The 19,254-nt window shown below is 33.6% G+C and overlaps 2 protein-coding genes and 1 long non-coding RNA gene across 5 annotated transcripts; 1 reads left to right on the forward strand and 2 right to left on the reverse strand.

The window, feature by feature from the left end:
* Positions 1 to 1,490: 1,490 nt before the first annotated feature.
* On the forward strand, positions 1,491 to 2,870 carry LOC126695487 (uncharacterized). The gene is made up of 2 exons (XR_007646034.1): positions 1,491 to 1,948; positions 2,593 to 2,870. It is a non-coding gene; the product is annotated as an uncharacterized LOC126695487 (long non-coding RNA).
* A 1,016-nt stretch (positions 2,871 to 3,886) lies between these two features.
* Positions 3,887 to 4,503, reverse strand: LOC126695488 (putative cell wall protein). The gene has a single exon (XM_050392245.1). The coding sequence runs from the start codon at positions 4,445 to 4,447 to the stop codon at positions 4,133 to 4,135; it is 315 nt and encodes a 104-aa protein (XP_050248202.1). The 5' UTR covers positions 4,448 to 4,503; the 3' UTR covers positions 3,887 to 4,132.
* A 6,455-nt stretch (positions 4,504 to 10,958) lies between these two features.
* LOC126695490 (probable protein phosphatase 2C 52) lies at positions 10,959 to 18,639 on the reverse strand. 3 transcript variants are annotated; one of them, XM_050392246.1, is made up of 6 exons: positions 18,427 to 18,639; positions 16,075 to 16,577; positions 15,646 to 15,993; positions 15,451 to 15,568; positions 15,115 to 15,338; positions 10,959 to 11,659 (listed from the first exon to the last, which is right to left on the reverse strand). In XM_050392246.1, the coding sequence occupies exons 2-6, from the start codon at positions 16,321 to 16,323 to the stop codon at positions 11,180 to 11,182; spliced, it is 1,419 nt and encodes a 472-aa protein (XP_050248203.1). In that variant the 5' UTR covers positions 16,324 to 16,577; positions 18,427 to 18,639; the 3' UTR covers positions 10,959 to 11,179. The 3 variants fall into 3 exon arrangements, with proteins under 3 accessions (XP_050248203.1, XP_050248205.1, XP_050248204.1); XM_050392248.1 differs by lacking the exon at positions 18,427 to 18,639 and adding an exon at positions 17,152 to 17,456; XM_050392247.1 differs by lacking the exon at positions 18,427 to 18,639 and adding an exon at positions 17,147 to 17,456.
* Positions 18,640 to 19,254: the final 615 nt, after the last annotated feature.

Genomic DNA, 19,254 nt, shown 5'->3' on the forward strand with positions numbered 1-19,254 from the left:
AACCTTGTAGCTTCCTCAGCTTGTCCATCTCCTAGCTCCTTTCTCGAACTAGTTACTTCCTTAGATGGTCTTTTTCCTAGGTTCATGTGGGCTTGCATAGCTCATTCAGACCTCTAGTTAGGCCCAATTAGAGTCCATCTAAGGCCCAGTTTGCTATATGTCCCTTTGGTCCTCACACTTATTATCCAATTTTTTTTTTTAATTTTTTTTTATGTGGGTTTAGATAGATTAACAAGTCTAAGTCCATTTTTTTCAAATTTAATATTAGATACTAGGCTAATTTTGTCAAATAGCATAATTTTAGGAAAAAAAATTTAGGAGAAACGCATTTGGCCAAACTTATTTAGGTGTATAACACATTTTTGAGGAAAAAATTGCAAACTAATACCAATCTCCAAACAATTTTGTTAGTTAGCAAAATTTCCAAACTATTTAAGAAACTAGCATCTTAAGTGTAAAAGGCTCGAGTTCACTACGGTAACTCAAGTCTTAAAGACTCGAGTTCCATGTGCTGGCACTAGGACTCGAGTCTTTAAAACTCGAATTTCCTAAAGGACGAAGCACCTGGATGAGGCAACCCAGCAACCTAGAGCAAGCAACAACAACAACAACAACCCAGAGCAAGCAACAAAAACAAAAACATTGATAAACAACAAACCAAAAAAGCAAAAATGAGAATGAAGCACCTGAAGAAGCAACAACAAAGCAACCCCACGGTTCAAATTGAACACAGGCGGCGATTTGGACTAAACCCAAGCGAGCAACCTCACGATTCGGACTGAACCCAGGTGAGCAACCTTAAGCCGACTCGACCCAACGGCAATCCCTCTTCTCTTAAGCCTTTGGGCATTTTCTAAATCTTTGATTTGGGTCTTAAAAAAGAAAAAAGAAGGAAGAATAGTGGGTTTTATGTATTTTTTTGAATCTTTAAGAATTTTTTGTTTTAAATTCGGAGATCGTGAGATGAAGAATGAAGAAGGAAGTGGGTTTTTGGAGCAAGAACTCGAGTCTATAAGACTCGAGTTTCATGTGGACATGCAAAACTTGAGTTTCTAAGACTCAAGTTGCTATAGTGAACTTGAGCCTAAAAAACTTGAGATGTGAGTTTGCTAAATAGTTTAGAAATGTTGCTAATTAATGAAATTGTTTGAAGCTTAGTGTTATTTTCCAATTTTTTTTCTCCTTTTTGAAACTCAAGTTCTAAGTAAAACTCGAGTTCCAAATATTATGACACTTAGAACTTGAGTTTGGAAAACTTAAGTTTCACTTGGAACTCCAAAAAAGTGCTACATAATTAAATAACTTTAGTTTTTTTTTTTTAATGAAATAATAAAACTTACTAGAACACACGAATATAAAAGTATTATACAAAGTTTTTTAAACAGGCTTATAATATATTATAATATACTAACCTTTGTAGTAGCAGCAGCTTAGGGTTATAAAAATTAAAACTCTAATATACCCAACTAATATGGGATAAACATTTTTTGTTTGAAACAATAATCTCCTGGATTTTTTTTCCCTAAAATTACGCTATTTCTCCCGCCCACCCCCAAAATCTAAGGTACTATTTTTGTTGGTTTTAATTTTTTTTTTTAATTTTAATGACGCAATATTACCAGTAATTCAAAAAAAGAGGGTTGGATCTGTAAAATATGTTCGATTGCCTAGAAAGTACAACCCCCGCAACGATAGATCCCTGATCCAGTTTGCAACTCCAATGGCGAAACTGGAGCAGCTGGACGAACCCGACTACAAGAACGCCACCGCCACCAACACAAACACTCTCAACAACAACAAGTACAAGAAAAGGAATCATGGGTCAACCAAATTCTTTGTCTTCATCGATTACCTTTTCCTCTCCATATTCGTTGGCTTCCTCTGCTTCATTCTTTTCAAGATTCTTGGGCTTTGATTTCTAATCAACACCCACATTTCCTTTTACCAGGTCCACCTTAAATTCCTTCTCTTCTATTCTTTTTTGCCCACTTTGTATGATATGAGTTGGGACTTGTGAACAATTTTTTTGTATGTATCTATTCTCATTTCGGTCATTGAATTGATATGCATTATGATCTGAAATATTGCACTTTTTATATTTTGTCTAAAAAAAAAATCTCTTTTATGGGTGCAACCTCATAAATTATCAACCTTTTTTAACAACAAATTGGTCAGAAACGGAAAGAGAACAAACAATTGTGACTGTTCATAACATGATAGTTGTTTCCTGAAAAGTTTTCCTATATTCCTTTTTATCTATTTATGAAGCTCTGCTTAATACAAGTAATTTTCTTTGTGTATAAGCTCAAATGTTGGATTCTTTTGAGCCCTTGTTGCTTGCTTTCATGTACTTGAAAATTGCAAATATGGATCAATGGGATGGAACATTTTTAACAGGAAAATTCTAAGAACAGAATGTTTTAAGATTAGAATGTAATAATTGATTCATAGAAGGCAGTGATTACAATATTAGAAATTTTCAAATTTGACTCACATTACATGGAATCTATAATTACTTTCTATTAATAATTTGCAGCTGCTTTTCACTTGTTACTTTTACTAACCCAGGTAGAATATACACTTCTTTTGCAGGGAATTTGTATGACATTAAAATATCACTGCAATGTTAGATTCAGTTCCAAGCTTGAAGGCACTTGCTGCTGTTGGCTTGGTCAGATTCAGATCATGCGATTTTAGATTTATAGGTGTCTTTCTTGATGTTGAGAAATGCTGTGTCCTTTTGATCATAGAAATTTTGATACTATTTTTCTTCTAATACCTTTCCTGTTGCCCTTTCTTCATGTATTTTATGATGGTTAGACACTTCTATGAAATTAAGGAATGATATTATCTGAGACTTAGTTTTGCTATTAGCTTATGTTCATTGTTTGTATTTGATCTCCACAAACCTCTTATGATATGCACGCCTCAGCACTGCACATCCAGTAAAAATTTCCTTATACAGTACACAGATCTAGAAATATCATAATTAGTTTCTTCATGATTTTCTGTATTTGATAATGAGATTTCTTTTCTTTGTTTGCATCAAGAAGATAAATTTTGAGCTGAAAGCCATGTAACATCTTTTGGACTAACTGCTCAGAATTGACCCCAGATAAATCAACTAAACAAGGTGATCTTGTTGCATCTAGCACAATATTAATAAATTGATAGCTCCGTGGTGATATTTAGGATAGTTGATAGCTTGAATTTAGTTGGTTGGCTTATGATGGAGATGGTTTTGCTATGAGGTATTAAAAAAGCTAATTAGCCTTCTATCTGATCAGTGGATGGCTTGTTTAACTTTCCGGGAAAAAAAATGAAGGATAGCTTTTGTAGGAAGAAAGAACATAGATGTCATAGCAACCATTACTTGTTTTCATTAGATTTCTCTCTCACTCTCCCTTTTCACATATTTTGTGAATGAGATTATTTTATTATCTGTGTTGTGGTTGAAATGACTTTTAAGGAAGGTAACCACTCAATTTAAGTGGTTCTTATTATACAATTACGAAAAAATTGACTATTGGGAATTTGCCTCAGTTCAATTCAAATAATATGTGTCATTAGAATGTCTTTCATTCAATGCAGTGGTTTGATCATAGTGTATCTCAGCCAAAAAAAAGGAAAAAAAGATCATAGTGTAAACCGCATCCTAATGAATGCTATTATGCTACTCCTGTGATACTTGCGTAGAGCTACCCAAAAATGGATGTCCTATTTCTTTCAATGCGGTATAGTGTATACTCATTTTAATGAACTGTGAGTACGAAATGGTTTTGTACTTTAATAAATCACTTTCATGTATAATGGCAATGGCGTGTGCAGATGCAAAAGCAACATTGATTGCGGAAGAATGCATTAGTGCATGCAAACACCACATTGCTAACATTACCAAAATAAACCTCTCTTATTTTTTTTAACAAATACCATGCAACCCAAGCATGCCAACTGGATTACAAATGACTTGGAATTACAAATGTTACTGCATAGATAAGGAAACACAAGGGACATACATCATTACAATGGCAGACTCCAACACGTGCATATTTATTTATCTTAGGGAGCACAATAGACTCGAATACATGCTTCTAGCACACTTAGTTCCCGGAAGTTTAACGACCAAGTATATTTATAGATGGTTTGGTGCTGGACTGCCACCAGGGCCAGGATTTGGGGCCTCAACCCCTGGAATATTGTTTCCACTGTTGCCAATGGGTGTAATGTATGGATCAAAAGGCAATTGTTTATAAAATGGTGGCAATGTCACCCGCCCAATGCCAGGAATGAGCACACTGCCATCTGAAATCAACCACTCAGGCTGTTTCATATCAACATTCTTGGAGTTTGAGACATGACGTCCAGCAAAAGCTTGACCAGCTATTGCAAGCAAGATAATGACTATGAAAAGCTGAGCAAGGAGAACTGAACTGGTTTTCTTAGCCATTATGGAGAAACTATTTGAGAAAGATGACAGAAGGTGGTTAAGTGAGGCAGAAGGTGTATAGAATTGCTCTATAAATAGTTCAGGTTTCAACGAAGTTGGGTGAACTTTTGACGGCTAGTTAAGAGATGGTTTACCCCGTGAAGGCCATGGATGGTGCAATACAAATGCATGTGAGAAGAAGCAATAATTATCTTATCCATCTGGCATATGCATCCTTTAGCATATATAAGTCCTGCATTTGTGGGGATGATTTACGTATTATAAGAGAAATGCTACATATATCAGATACACGAGAGACCTTCTTGAGAATATGAGACTTATTTATTCACTTCTGACAATTGAATTTGATTTTGGTTAAGGACTACCTTCTCTAGCTAACATGGAAAGGGACAGGTGCATCACGGATGGGCTCTCTTCCTAGCTGATTAATGAGAATTTCATGCCAGTTGAAGGCAATGTGCTTTTTGGTTTAATACGGTTGAAGTGTTTTGGGCCTTTACTTTACTACTTACTACAATTATCTTTACTCTTAACCAACAGCTCTAGCGGCTACTAATGGACTCTGTACATTGCTTATTTATGTGCCTCCATCTTCTGTTGTACTTGAAGAACGGTTTTCAGTTCTGCATCAGCCTCACTCTCCCATCTGACCACTTTAGCAGCGTAAAGATAGGTTCCCAGCATCTGATGGATCACTCTTTCATTAATTATAGAGCTAACCAGCACAATGGCAATGATATGGTTTAGGCAAACAGTATTTTCATATGTTTTCATTATGGTAATGATAATCCACTAGCTCAACAATAAAGATGGAACCAAGAGTGGCCAACATTCTCTATATTGGGAGTTTATGATCAGTTTCTACAACTAAGGTATCATTACAAGTATAAATTTATAATAAACCTAAATTATGCAAGTTTTAAAAGTGTATTTGCTATCTTAAGATAAATTGTCATCAAAGTAATCTAAAGAGTGAAAGACACAAAGAATTGTTATGAAGGAAACTAAAAGGAATTTCGTTAGGATATAATTTCACAGTTAGACTGGCAAATAGCAATCCAGGAAAGATAAAAGTGAAGTCTAAGTATACAAAGAACTTGACAACAAATTTCACACCGGCTGAGGTGTCAGCCCATAATTGGTGTGTCATAAAGTGATGATAGAGTGCTCCAGGTGAAAAAAAATTGTGAAATTTGTTGAATCTCTAACATTGCTCTTTATAAAAAGGATCACCGACAACAACAACTAGTTAACCACACCTCATGAATATTTATGCCCCGGCAATTATAAACCGTTACTTGCCATACGATTCTAGAAAATGGTTCACCATCAGTAACCACCTAAACAAGAGTGGAAAGTTGAAAAACAAGGTACGTAGAAAAATAAATATCGATTTGACTTTTAGGAAAAAAAAAAAAAGCATGACTTCTAACTAAAACTTCAGAGAGTCCGTGATAACTCCACACCGGTGTTCTAGATTCACTCATTTTTGTGGGATGTATATTGACGATCGTGAATAAACTTCAGCCGAAAATTATTCATCTAAAAAAACACTTCAGCTGAAAATTTGCGTACAAAACTAACAATAAAATGTTTTAATATCATTCTAGTTAGTGGCGGAGCCACATACAAATTGCACCCACTGATTTTGGAACTTCTATACTTTTGAAAGATCATTGCAAAAAAAATTTCCCAAGCCCTCTTCCAAGGGGTGCCTCTCAATTTGAAGAAGAAGAAAAATTTTGTGAAGCAGTGAATGTAAGTAAAAATAAATAAATAAAATTATTTAAACCCTAAATTTTTTTTTAAAAAAAAATCTATCTTTTTATGGTTAGATTGTTTGAATTGATCATATTAGGGCATTTTTTTTATTAATTTTTATTTTATAGCAAGACTGAAATTTTATTAATTCAAAGAAAAAAAGTGTACATCATTTGAGATGGTGTATATTATGAAACAAGGGGTTTTCCTCAATCCAACTTATCCAAATAGCATAATGCTCAACAAGTGGGCTGGTTGGTTTCCATTCCTTCCCTTATGTGATACTTCAAACCCTACGAAGCTCATGTGATAGGGAGGTAATGCCATAAACAACTGAAGCTATTGATGAAGAAAAGTGAGACTTTCGTGCAAGTGCATTAGAAACCACAAGAGTCACCCTCAAGGATTATTTATCGGATTACAATGTCTTGAGCAAATAACAAACCAACCTCAAAAGCTTTTGCTTCGACCTCCAAAGGTCCTAATGGTTGCCAAAGTTTCTTTCTAAGAGCAGCTACCCCAAGCCTTGATCATCGCAGATTATGATTTATGACGCTAATTCTAGCCTCATGTTGAATAATGAATAATAAATTTATTATTTACTTTTTGAATAATGCATTTCTTAATTTAACATTATATATATATATATATATATATATTTTTTTTTTTTTTAATTTGATACTTAGGGGAAGGGAGGGTGATTTGAACCATGTACGTTTCTATTAAAAACACCAAAGGAGCTAGTTAAATTATAAGGCTTTTGGCATTATCATATTAAGTCAATTATTGAAAAGTTATTAGAGTTTAAGCCAAAACTTATTAATGTTTAAGCCCTTGAATATACTCGAATAAATTCCGCTGTTGTAGTTGGTTTCGTTGATTTGAGTATTTTTAGGGGCTTAAACACTAATAAAACCAGTCACAACTTATTAGGGTTTAAGTCCCTAAAAAATACTCGAATAAAATTCATTGATGTAGTTGGTTGCTAGCAAAGATTTTCAGAGTGTGTGTATGTATATATATAATGATTTGGAAGTTTTATGTAATTTTACTCGCCAAAAAATAATAATAATAATTGAGGGACCAATTCTTTGAAAGAGTTTTAAAATGTGAAGAGAATAAAAAATACACATTTTTTTAAGATGTAATCTCCATTCTCAAAACAAAATAAAAGGTGGTCTTATGCCTGATTCCAAATGGTTGGCTTAACAAGGAACAAAAATACAAACGAAAAGAGAAAAGGAGGAAGAAGAAAAAATTGTGAAGTGATAAAAGTAAGTAAAAAATTTAGTTAAATCTTATATTTTTAAATTAGATTGTACTAGTGTACTTCTTTGATTTTTAGATTGTTTGAATTGATAGTATTAGGGCTTTTTATTATTTCATTTTTGAATTTCTTAATTTTATACAATTATATTGGTTTAAGTCGAAAAGTAAGTTAAAATCTTTATTAGTCAGTATATGATTCATTTTAAGTTTTTATTTAAAAAAATATATATGAACTTATATTCTTAGAAGTGTCAAAATTAAACTAGAAGTTTTTATCTAGATTCAATTCAAAGTAAGAAAATTAATTAAGGATGGTAGTTAGACTATTACATTATAAGCAAGGGGTTTGTGTGATGTCTAAGAACTTCAAGGTCAAATCTAGCATTTGTTTTTTCTTTTCTTTTTTAATAATTAGAAATACTTTTATTTATATATATATATATATATATAAATATATATATATATATATATATTTTTTTTTTTTATTGTAATCCCGGCAGTTATAACCCAATACACCGGCTTCTCTAAGTACTTTTGACTTGGGGAGGTATCAACTCGCCCAACTGGATGATGGTGAATCTAGCATTTTTAATTGATTCGCAAAAAGGCTCTATTAAGAATTAGATTCAAAGATACATAATACAATACTCTTTTTTATATAATAAAAAAACCAAATAAACAAAAAATATATATGTTTGGTCTTCTTTTTTTATTTTTTTAGAAGAAACGTTCGGTCTATTTCAGTTCTTTAAAATTAAAAAAAGTTATTTTTAGGTGTTCCTAAAAATTAAAATATACCAAGTATATAATTTTTATTTTTGTGTTTAACGGAGTACTAAAGTAGTCAATATAATGTGGCTTTGGGACTCGAAACTGGGGCTAGTTTAGCAGCCAATGAGTGCCATGTATTATCTAGATTATCCAAGGTCAAAGTCGCTAAAATAAGGAGTCAAGTTTACGAATAAAATGACCTAAGTATAAGTGCTTGTAGAGCGTGGAGGTAAGAGCTGGAATTCAAGTCTATAGTAGGAAGTTTCACACACATATATACTTTTTTTTTTTTTGAGAAAGCACACACATATATACTTAGATTAGACTAAAGTAGAATTTCTATTTTGTATTAAAAAAATATTTATAAAAGGACCAAAAAAAAAGGTTTGCTTTGACGCTCTATTAGCCATGTAAGTAAAAATTATAACAGGAAGGGAGTGTAAGGATTAAATTATCACAATTATAAAATTTAAAAAAAAAAAAAAAAAAAAAAAAAAAGAGGTTGAAGACTAAAAAGAATTTCAAAGATTAAAATATAACATAAACTAAATTTGAAGGACTAAATATATATTTTTCATTTGAGAGTGAGAGAACAAAAATAATAATAAAGAGGAGGATATAGGACTCATATTATACTGTTTATTTTTATTTTACGATAATTTATACTCTTGGTCCCTAAAATATGATTAAAGATTAATTTGGTATTCCAAATTTAAAAAGTTTGATTTTGATCCATTTTGGCTGGCGTGGGTGGAGTGTTGAATAGAGTGTTGACGTAGCTAACCTATACCTTTTGGCTCCTTAAATAACGGGTAAGTTTATTTTTTGTCTCATAAATATTTAAAAAATAATAATTTACTCTTTCCGTAAATTCTCACTTACATTAATATGACTTTTTTTTTTTTTCTTTTTCCTTCTCTTATTTTTTTTTTTCAAGATCTTTCTCTTCCCCGTCTTCTTTATTTCTCCATCCACCAAACCATGTACCTCACAACCATGGGAAAGTAAGAATCAACAAAAATCATTATAAATGTAAATTATCAAACAAATTGCCTCCGACTACGACTCTTTGGTTGATAATTACAAACATGTATCTCATGTATCAGATATATATATCTTCTCACAATTACAAGACCCATACATTGCGAGAAAAAAATAGTACATATACCTGATGCATAAAATAATTATTGCTACTACACAACCCACTCCATCCATGCCTCTTCAATGCTACAACGGCATGCCTTTAAGCCATAGATTCAAGGATTTTCTAATTGAATACACAATAAAACCTCTCTCATGCAGCTTGTCTACATTAATAATGTTCCTTCCATAAGAAAAGAGGTTGGGGGTTGTGTTTCATCATATTATTATTATTATTATAAATCATCACGCAATCAAGATTCTTAAACTCATCCCACATGACAATCGTCTTATTTGAAACCATGTTAAATAGAGAGTGATGTGAGATAGAAAAGAATTGACACAAGAACTAAATTATTACATTTTAAATATTTGAAAGATGGAATTCAATTTTTTTTTTTTTTTAATTTGAGGGACAAATCAAATTTATGTATTTTAGAGAACAAAAATATAATTAGTTATCTTAATATTTAATTAATGAGGTGGGGGGTCGTGTTTCATCATATTATTATAAATCATCACGCAATCAAGATTCTTAAACTCATCCCACATGACAATCATCTTATTTGAAACCATGTTAAATAGAGAGTGATGTGAGATAGAAAAGAATTGACACAAGAACTAAATTATTACATTTTAAATATTTGAAGGATGGAATTCTTTTTTTTTTTTTTTAATAAATTGAGGGACAAATCAAATTTACGTATTTTAGAGAACAAAAATATAATCAATTATCTTAATATTTAATTAATGCCACATTAATTAAAAATATTGTATCAAATGACATCTGCCAAAATAAAATAAATGACAAAAACATTGATGGAGAGACTAAATTGTCACATTTTAAAATATTTTAGAAATGAAATTCCAACTTAACAATGTTTCAAGACCAAAAATTTAATTTACCCTTATTTTGTTTACTTAAACTTAATTATTTACTTTTGACATCTCTTAGAGACATCTGGGTTATGAGCTCAATGGACTTCAAGGACATACCGTACCTGGAAGTCTCAGAGTTCCATCCATCATATTATAGATTCATTAGATTCCCTAGTCTTCACAAACAATAAATAGAATAATCTTATTAAAGGTTAGAACACTACTTCCTCAATATATGATACTTCCGACCATTGTACAGCATATTTACTCATTAATGTATTGTGCAGACTAGGAACCACCACGTCCCCACGCCCTGTTGCAAGTTGTAATCACGAGTATCCATCTACCATTATCATATTCACCAACCCAAGGACAACTCATTGAACACATTGTTTGAAAATGATACTCAATACTGTTTTAGGATTAACATCCATTCCAATTCCTTTGTTTCACTAATCTTTCAATCGCATATCACCCGGTGACAATTATACCCTTAAAAGAGGAGACTATTCCAGGCAGCAAAAGCTGTCTTTCAAGTAACAAAACAGGCATTTCAGGATCTTCCACATCACAACATATAAACTTAACTAGGGTATCATTAAGTACAATTTAGCTTAAGACCTGAACCCATAATGGTGTCACACAAAACTTGGCATATCCAAATATCCTTAACGCAATGAGATATTATCACTACAGAAATTGGAACCATGCTGATATCATTCCTTGATGAAAGTGATTTCGACTGAATTTCTGTGCAATACAAAAGAACAAAACATTGATTGTAGCTTTAAATGTACATACACAAACCTTGGACAATATGTCACCAAAGAAGAAAGGTTTTCTTCTTGTATTTGTAAGGTGCCAAGACCAAGGTAATACAAGAAAACTAGTTCCATTCCATTTCTATAGAAATCACAAAATTTCGGGGTTTGGCCTCTCCTCAGAAAATCTGGGAAGTTGAACAAGTGAGTTCACTCGTGTGACGCCTTCCAAACCTAACCAATTCTGATCTTCAGCTGCTACGGTTTCCTCATTCCCTTCAACCTCAACAGGTAATCGTCCGTAAGCATCATTTTCTTCTGATGATCTGACTGTAAAGTTCCTTTGCAAAGATGGTTCAGACTTCTGGCCATCATCTGATTCAATAGCATTACCAGAATGATTGCTCTGAAGGGTTGCAGAAGAGAAGTTTTGTTCATCATAATCAGATTCTGCATCCATTTTCCCATCCAGAAACAAACAAACCACTGCACAGTCATCCATCTTCGAAGTTGGGTATTTGAGTTTCCATTCACGAGCAGCCGAGTCCACCAGGATCCTTGCAGCTGACGATCGGGTTGGAGCTGTGGATACTATCTCAACCACCTCTTCATTACTCAAGACATCCCAAACCTGTAATGAAACCAAATTAGAACCATTCAAAAGAAAAAGAACATAAAATGATTTCACGCAACTCGAGGACACCCAATGCTCAAAGATGAAAAACTTGAAAATGTTATCAGAAAGTCATGTAAGTCTTTTTCTATTCTCCAGATCCCATAAAATAATTTTGAAGATTGTTAGAATTATAGTTAAGTAATTAAACTCGCCATTTCCTAATAGCTTAAGCTTTTGGGACAATCAGTAATTTAACATGGTATCAGAGTAGAAGATCCTGAGTTCGATCCCTGTCTTCACTCTACCTTCCATTTAAAATGTTAAATTCCTACTTATTGGGCCCCCACTTATTAAGGGAAAGTTTAGGCCCATAAGTGAGGGGGAGTGTTAGAATTATGGTTAAGTGATTAAACTCACCATTTCCTAATATTTTAAGCTTTTGGGGCAATCGGTAATTTAACAAAGATCATTTTGATTGTTCCAGTTAAGTTTCTGCTTTGTCATTATGTTGAGACTTCAATCTATCCTAGTTTCTACACTCTTTATTGGGATCCATCTATAAGGATAAATTCTAACCTCTATGATACGGCATGCACAAAATTTTCTAGTCAATAGAAGAATTGGGTAATAACGATATTAGATTGTACCCAATGCACAAAGCTCCTACTTTTGTGAAATCTAGTAGAGGTAATTGATAGGAAGTCTAACCCAGAGAAAGCTGATTCCAAGGGGGATAATAAATTTAGCAAATTATAAAATTGGGGGTGAAAAATATTTCATGAATTAACTCTCCCAAGGCTACAAATCTAGGATAACACAAATAAATGGGCAGAGGCCAATTCCCATTGGAATTAGAGTAATCTAGCATACAAGAGTCAACAATTTCTTTGCTTTTATAGCAAATCTAGACATTCATATTAATGAACCATGATCGAAGGGTTCCGTGTATGAAAAACTACAATTACAGGGAAAAAAGAATCATTTGTAGATAGGAGGACCATCAAAGCACTTACTAGTAAGCCCATGAAAGGCTCCATTCCAGACCATCACTCATCTGACCATTCCCTCATCCTACCCATTAGCTCTTAACAACTTAGTAAGTTGTTTTGGAATGGGGAAGAATGGTAAAATAAGAATTTAAGTTTACATAACATTGTACTGTAGTTGGAGAGGCTTTCCACTGATAACTAAGTAAAATTTCTTTAACCATGATATCCTTGAATATAACTATTTTATGAGGATGATTCCCAATATCTTGTATTATTTCAAAACATCAACAGTATTCATCATACCAATTTAGCATAGATGTCACCTGATTGGCAAACAGAGCAACTATTACTGCTATTTAATAAGAGGTAAATCTCATGGACATAAACCTCAAAGAGTTCTTTTACATTCTGCATAACTGACTTCATAATCTGAAGTCCTAGATGAAAATTACAGTGCAAACATTGTTGTACCCATCAGTATTATATTATTGCAAAAATGCAAACTATTTAAGTTCTCTGCTTTTATGAATTAGTACATCTTCTTTTTTTCAGAACTACTACGTCTGTTAGAATGTAGCAATATTTTTAATTTTTCATGTTATTATAAACTATGGCTTGTTTTCAAAAAAAAAAAAAAAAAAAAAAAAAAAAAACTATGGCCTAAACTGTATTGTCTTCATATGTTTTTTTTTTTTTTTTTTTTTTTTTTTTTTGGAAATCCATAGGATGAAAACTGCATTAAAAAAAAAAAAAAAAACTTTTACTATACATACACTTCTACAAGCCAAGGATTCTAATTATGCATATCCTAACATCATTATGCATAATGGTTCTTATTCTCCACAATACCTATAATTATGAGAATAAGTATGTACTCACTTTCCTCTTTCTTCTTTTTCTTGGTTGGCTAACAATAACATACAACCTAGAAGAAACTACTCCCCTATACCGGGCAGTTGTCTTTTTCTTGGTTGGCTAACAATAACATACAACCTAGAAGAAACTACTCCCCTATACCGGGCAGTTGTAACAGGTATATGCTTCCAATATACCAAACTCCCAGATTATGATGATCAAGAAGACATTCATACAAGGCAAGGACTAACGCTTATAAGGTAGTTTTACTTTTGGCCCTCTAGGTCTACTTTCAAGTAACTAATCAAGTTTCAAATCTAATTAGAAATAGTTTTCAGAGTCAACTAATTCTTGGGATCATATCACTTATACTTGTTCAATAAGATTTCTGACCATTGGTTCCTTTTATTTTAGTAATGTTTGCTTTCACAATTGTGGGAATCATTTATATTGTTTCCACAAACCTCATACAAGAGGCAGAGCATTACCTAAAGATTAACAAACTATTTGCCCTTTTGAGTGTCATTTCTCCAAAAAGCATTTCCACTTCTACTTCACTACATACACGCATGTGTGTGTGCTCTCAAGAAGCAATTCAACCCTAACTTGATTATGTACGAGCATGTGTGCAAGCTCACAAGTGTGCACAAGTGCACTAGCATGCATCCACATATGTACTGATGCATGTGCCTCTATTTATATAAATCTGGCCCAGTTCAATCCTCACCCAAACAAGAAACCATGTGATTCTACAACATGAAAAAAAGCATGAAAAAGGAACTAGCTCCATCGCTCCAATCTTAACCCAACCACTTTGACCCCATCAATACAATAATCCAAAAAAGCCATGATGTTTGACTATCTAAAATGGAAACCTTACAGACATCCGCCTCTTTTCAACTCATAGCTAGTAATGAATTTGTGGCCATCTAAATGTTAACATATCATGTATCAGATCACTATCAACTAACATAACAGACAATACTTGTTAAGTGAAATTCCATGCATTTGCCAAACATATGTGCCATAAATCACTAGTTTTGATTAGCAATGATGTACAAAAATCATCATACTTTGAACATAAAGAAGTTTTATAAAGCCATAAAACAGATCAAAAGCAGCAAAGTTCAAACTACTTATTAACTCAGTGTTAGTAAAGCAAAAAATTATTGCACTAAGAAAAAGGGGGAAAAAAGAGAGAGAATCAGAGAATGCAGTCTGGGCAACCTAGCACACCACGACTGTCTAAAAATTTTTCCTGTTGGTTCATTAGCCCAGCATAAGTCCATCCAACTTTTTTATGTTTGGTGGTGATATCTATAAGAAACATCCTTTCCAATTCTATTACTTGAATATTGGATTCTGGAAGCCATTTTAGCCTCCCCCCACCCACCCCCAAAAAATAAATCTCAGTCACCAGATTATTGCAAATTGTAGAATATGATCCACAGGCAGCACCACCTAGTTTATGGTGAGCAACCGGCATAACTTAAGAGTGGCAAATTAGTTTATTCTTGCCCATGAATTTTACAAAGTGGAGGGGAATTGAATTAAGATACGGAAATTGGAAGGAAATAAAATAAAAAGGAAAGAACAAATGCAACCATCAGAGAATGAAACATTTACCCCATCAGAGGCAAGAACGATGAACTGATCTCTGTCCGTAAGTAGCCGGTGAGAGAATTCAGGTATAGAGATCACCCCATACTCCTTCAAACAGAAATCCCCAAATGCTCGAGCCATTGCTAATCCAGGTGCATCATCAAATGGCAACCATACCCTAGGCACTTCAGGCTCATCTTGCAAAGCAAAGACCCTACCCTTACAACGTTTAATCCTTTCAGCCTCCCCTATATGAATTTACATCACATCAACAGAATTAGGCACACACGATAAGCATATATATATATATATATATATATAATCAAGAAAATTGAAATATAAGTATATCATAATACATACTTGGCAAATCAGGCTTTAAATCAACAGTCAACTGGATTGCCATCATGGAATCATTACTGTCCCTAGACCCCATAATTGCTCGAGAATCCCCAATATATCCCATAAAAAGGCTTGAGCCCTATAAACAGAAGCAAATAAGATGAGGCAGAACAAGTGGAGTATAATGATCAGTATGGGCAATGTTTTCTGGCATACCTGTTTCACTATGGTGACAGAGGTGCTACCACTACAGAAGCAGTCCAAATTTGGATGAGACCTCAGCTCTTTGTCCATGGCCTTGTATGACTTTAAGAAAGCTTCTCTCCATATAGAATTTAATTTATCCTCCGCTGAACAATCCTTCTCTGAATCTCCACCATCCGATCTCTTCAGATTCCCTTTAAAGCAGGTTGTATTTGACCCATTTGACCTTGACTGATAAGAATGCAAGAATGATAATAGCTTTATTGGCAGGACATCCCTCACTTTGCGTGCAACAAGATGGCCATGTGGGCCATGGCCATCAAAGATACCACAAAATATAGCATCTTCTGACATGAAATCCTGCAGGAATTCAAATCCAGACTAAGAAACCAGCAACCAAATATAATTAGATATCATTCCAACCTAAAGAACAGAACTTACTTCCCAGACAACCATGGCATCCTGGTTTATACCCTTGCGGCCCTGCTGTGTGAATATGCAAGAAGTACGGCTCTTTCCATTCATAAAAATCCTGTTTGGTATGGATGGTAGATGCTGCAAGCTAACAACATGGTCTGAGAATGTTCTCCTCGTTCTCTTTTGCCCACAAAAACAAGAGGGAGAGACTGTCTCTCCATTGCTCCCGCTACTACAAGTACTCCGACTACTAGTTGATACACAACTCCCCATTTACTCAGCTCCAGAAAGAAAACATTACATCAGATGTAAATAAGGGACAAGTTTCCTCCTTAGCCAGACCAGATCTCACATGAAATTTTGAGATAGTAGAATAGTCAACCAAGGATAAAGACCATTCAAACACCAAAGATTCTCACACATCAAGACACAAGCCACTTTACACCTCTGTATAGAAATCTGGCCTCATTTTATCTTGGTCAAATGCATAGCCTGTTGGAAGTTACGAGAATCGACATTGAAACCAACTGAACAAAACAGGAAAATATTAGTTTATTAAATAATTTAATCTATAATTTCACAGAACCCATCAATGGCTGCAAAGTATAGAAAAATCAACTAATCAGAAAAATAGTATTGTTAAATCTTCCATGGGAACAAGGATAGAAATGTTTTAAGACCGTCCAGATCATTTGTCTTCATCAGGAGATACAGATCAAGTGGTGATATTTTATTGTAATTTAATCCACAAACTACGTATTGAAGGTATTAATGCCATTGAAAATAGGAAATTAAGAACACGCAAAGGCCAAAAAAAAAGGTACTATCAAACAATGTCTTGCCCTTTCATACAAATCCATATTCATCAAAAAATATAAATAATGAATTAAGACCAATGGAATCTCCACTGACAAGGCAAAAATGTACATTCAAGAGGCAACTACAGTCTCCTCATAGTGCCGTTCGAGGAACAATTCTCTCTCTCTTTGCACACATAAACACACAAACAAAGAAGCATCCACCATTTGTATTTCACAGAAATACACAAGAAAAAAAACTAGAATAAGAATATTCACGTAATTCTCAAAAGTCTTACCTTACCTTTCCTGCTCAACACATCACCAAAAAATAGATCAACACCAAGGGGCAAGCCAGACATTTTCGCACCCCATGACAAAATTTCACAATATGTCCTTATTTAAACCTCTAAATCTCCGTTTGGCAGCTTAGAAAATGTAGGATAGGATTATTAACTGCCTACTTTTTGATTGGTTCTTACTGTAGATGTTTCAAAAAACAATTCAGCCCAGTTCAAAATTGTTTAAATTTTATTGAACTTAAGAACCAACTAACAGAAAGAAAGTCATAGTTAAAGTTTCGATTTTTTTTCTTTTTCTTTTCCTTTTTCCGTGCTTTTTTTTTTTTTCTCGGCAACCAAACGGAGCAGAAGACTGGTCAGTGGACTCTTTTTTAACACAGGCAGAGAGAGAGAGAGAGAGAGGGCAAAAGGAAAAAAAAAATGTACAAAATTTTGAAATCCCACTTGGGAGAGAACCGAAAAGAGATAAAAGTAAAGCTAGAAAAGCAGAAAAGGACGAAAGAAAAGCATGATTTTGTCAACACAGTATCAATGAACAAAACCCAAAAAGGAGCATAAAGAGATTAAAGTAATAAGTCTTATGCAATTATACTATTATAAGAAGAAGAAAAAAATAGACAAACAGTGTTCCGTTTGGTAACCTAGAAAATGTAGAAGAAAACCCAGAAACAGAACGAACGAGATCAAGCAATTACAGCTGATTTTCCTAAGAGACAAAACCAGATAAAACAGGGTAACCAAAAATGACTACTTTCCTGTTTGTTTAGAAAAATGTAGAGGTTTACAAAAGAAATTAACAGTTCAAAAACTTAAATTTTCTTACAATCGGTCTAAGCACAGCCTAAAGTTTCAGTTTTGGTTAACTACAGCCGCAAAAAACATGAAATCGAAAAGCATTTCTGATTTTCTGTTTAGTTTCCTCTGTTTTTTCTCAACCAACAAACAAAGCCTAGAACCCAAAACTAAAACACAATTGGTGTTACATGTACATGCAGTGATGCAAATGGTTCATTACTCAATGCCACTAAACAAGCTTTACTTGGGTGCTAAAGTAGTAACCGTAAGCAATAAATTAAGTAATTACTAACTGAAACAAACACATACCAACAAGGAAAAATAGAATAAACCCGGTTAAGAAACTATGAAAAGTAGAGTGGAATGGGAAGAATGAAGCATAAAAAGAATTGAAAGAAAAAGGGGTATTGCAAGGGAAAGATTAACCAAAGAGAATGAGTGAACAGAAAAGGTGTGAGTTTGGGATTATTAGCAGAGATTACCTTTTTGGTGTTCTGGCAAGGATGAAGCTTTGGGTTCAGAATATTGGAAGCAGAGAGAAGAGAAAGAAATAAAAAGAGTTGGTTTTGGTTATAAATATATCATATTGAGAAGGTAGTGGTGCATTAATTGCAAAAGCAGAGCAGAAAGTTATGTTTGAGAGAAAGAGAGAGAGAGAGAGAGAGAGATTTGGCCATGGCCGTGCACTCCCGGGAGAGAAATGATTATTATATATTTGGATCAATTTCATGACGCCAAAGGAAAACACACCTTAACTCTCCACACTCTCCTCTTCAAGGCGCGTCTATCACCTTTGTTTTTATCTTTTTTTCTACAAAACATCAAGTACGTGTTTAAAGAATATGATTTTACGGGGTAAGCTGACTGGAGGAAAAAATGATTTGTCACCACATGTGAGTCATTCGTTACCTATGCTATGTGATTTTGTTGAGGAGGTGGAGGTCAATGTTTTCACATGGGCATTTGTGGTCTTTCGGGCATTGACTTGAGTTATTATGGTCATGTGTTTGGGGCAGGAATCCGATCATTTCATTTACCAAAAAGAAAAAAATTAAAAGAGAAAAATTATTTGTGTTTGGTTGGGAGGGTGATGGAGAGAGAGGGTTTTAGAGGATGATAAATCAAAATTTTGGATATATTTTAAATGCAATGTTAGAGAATATGATGATTTACCAAAGTAAATTTACTTTGTGTGTCTTAAATTTTGTATCATAAAGTTTTTGTGGGGATCATAATTTTTTAAAATTCTAAGAGTAATTACACCATATAATTCTTAAATAAACATTGATTATCTTCTCCAAATAAATAAA

Source organism: Quercus robur, chromosome 8 (assembly GCF_932294415.1).
Source record: "Quercus robur chromosome 8, dhQueRobu3.1, whole genome shotgun sequence".
Classification (NCBI taxonomy): Eukaryota; Viridiplantae; Streptophyta; class Magnoliopsida; order Fagales; family Fagaceae; genus Quercus; species Quercus robur.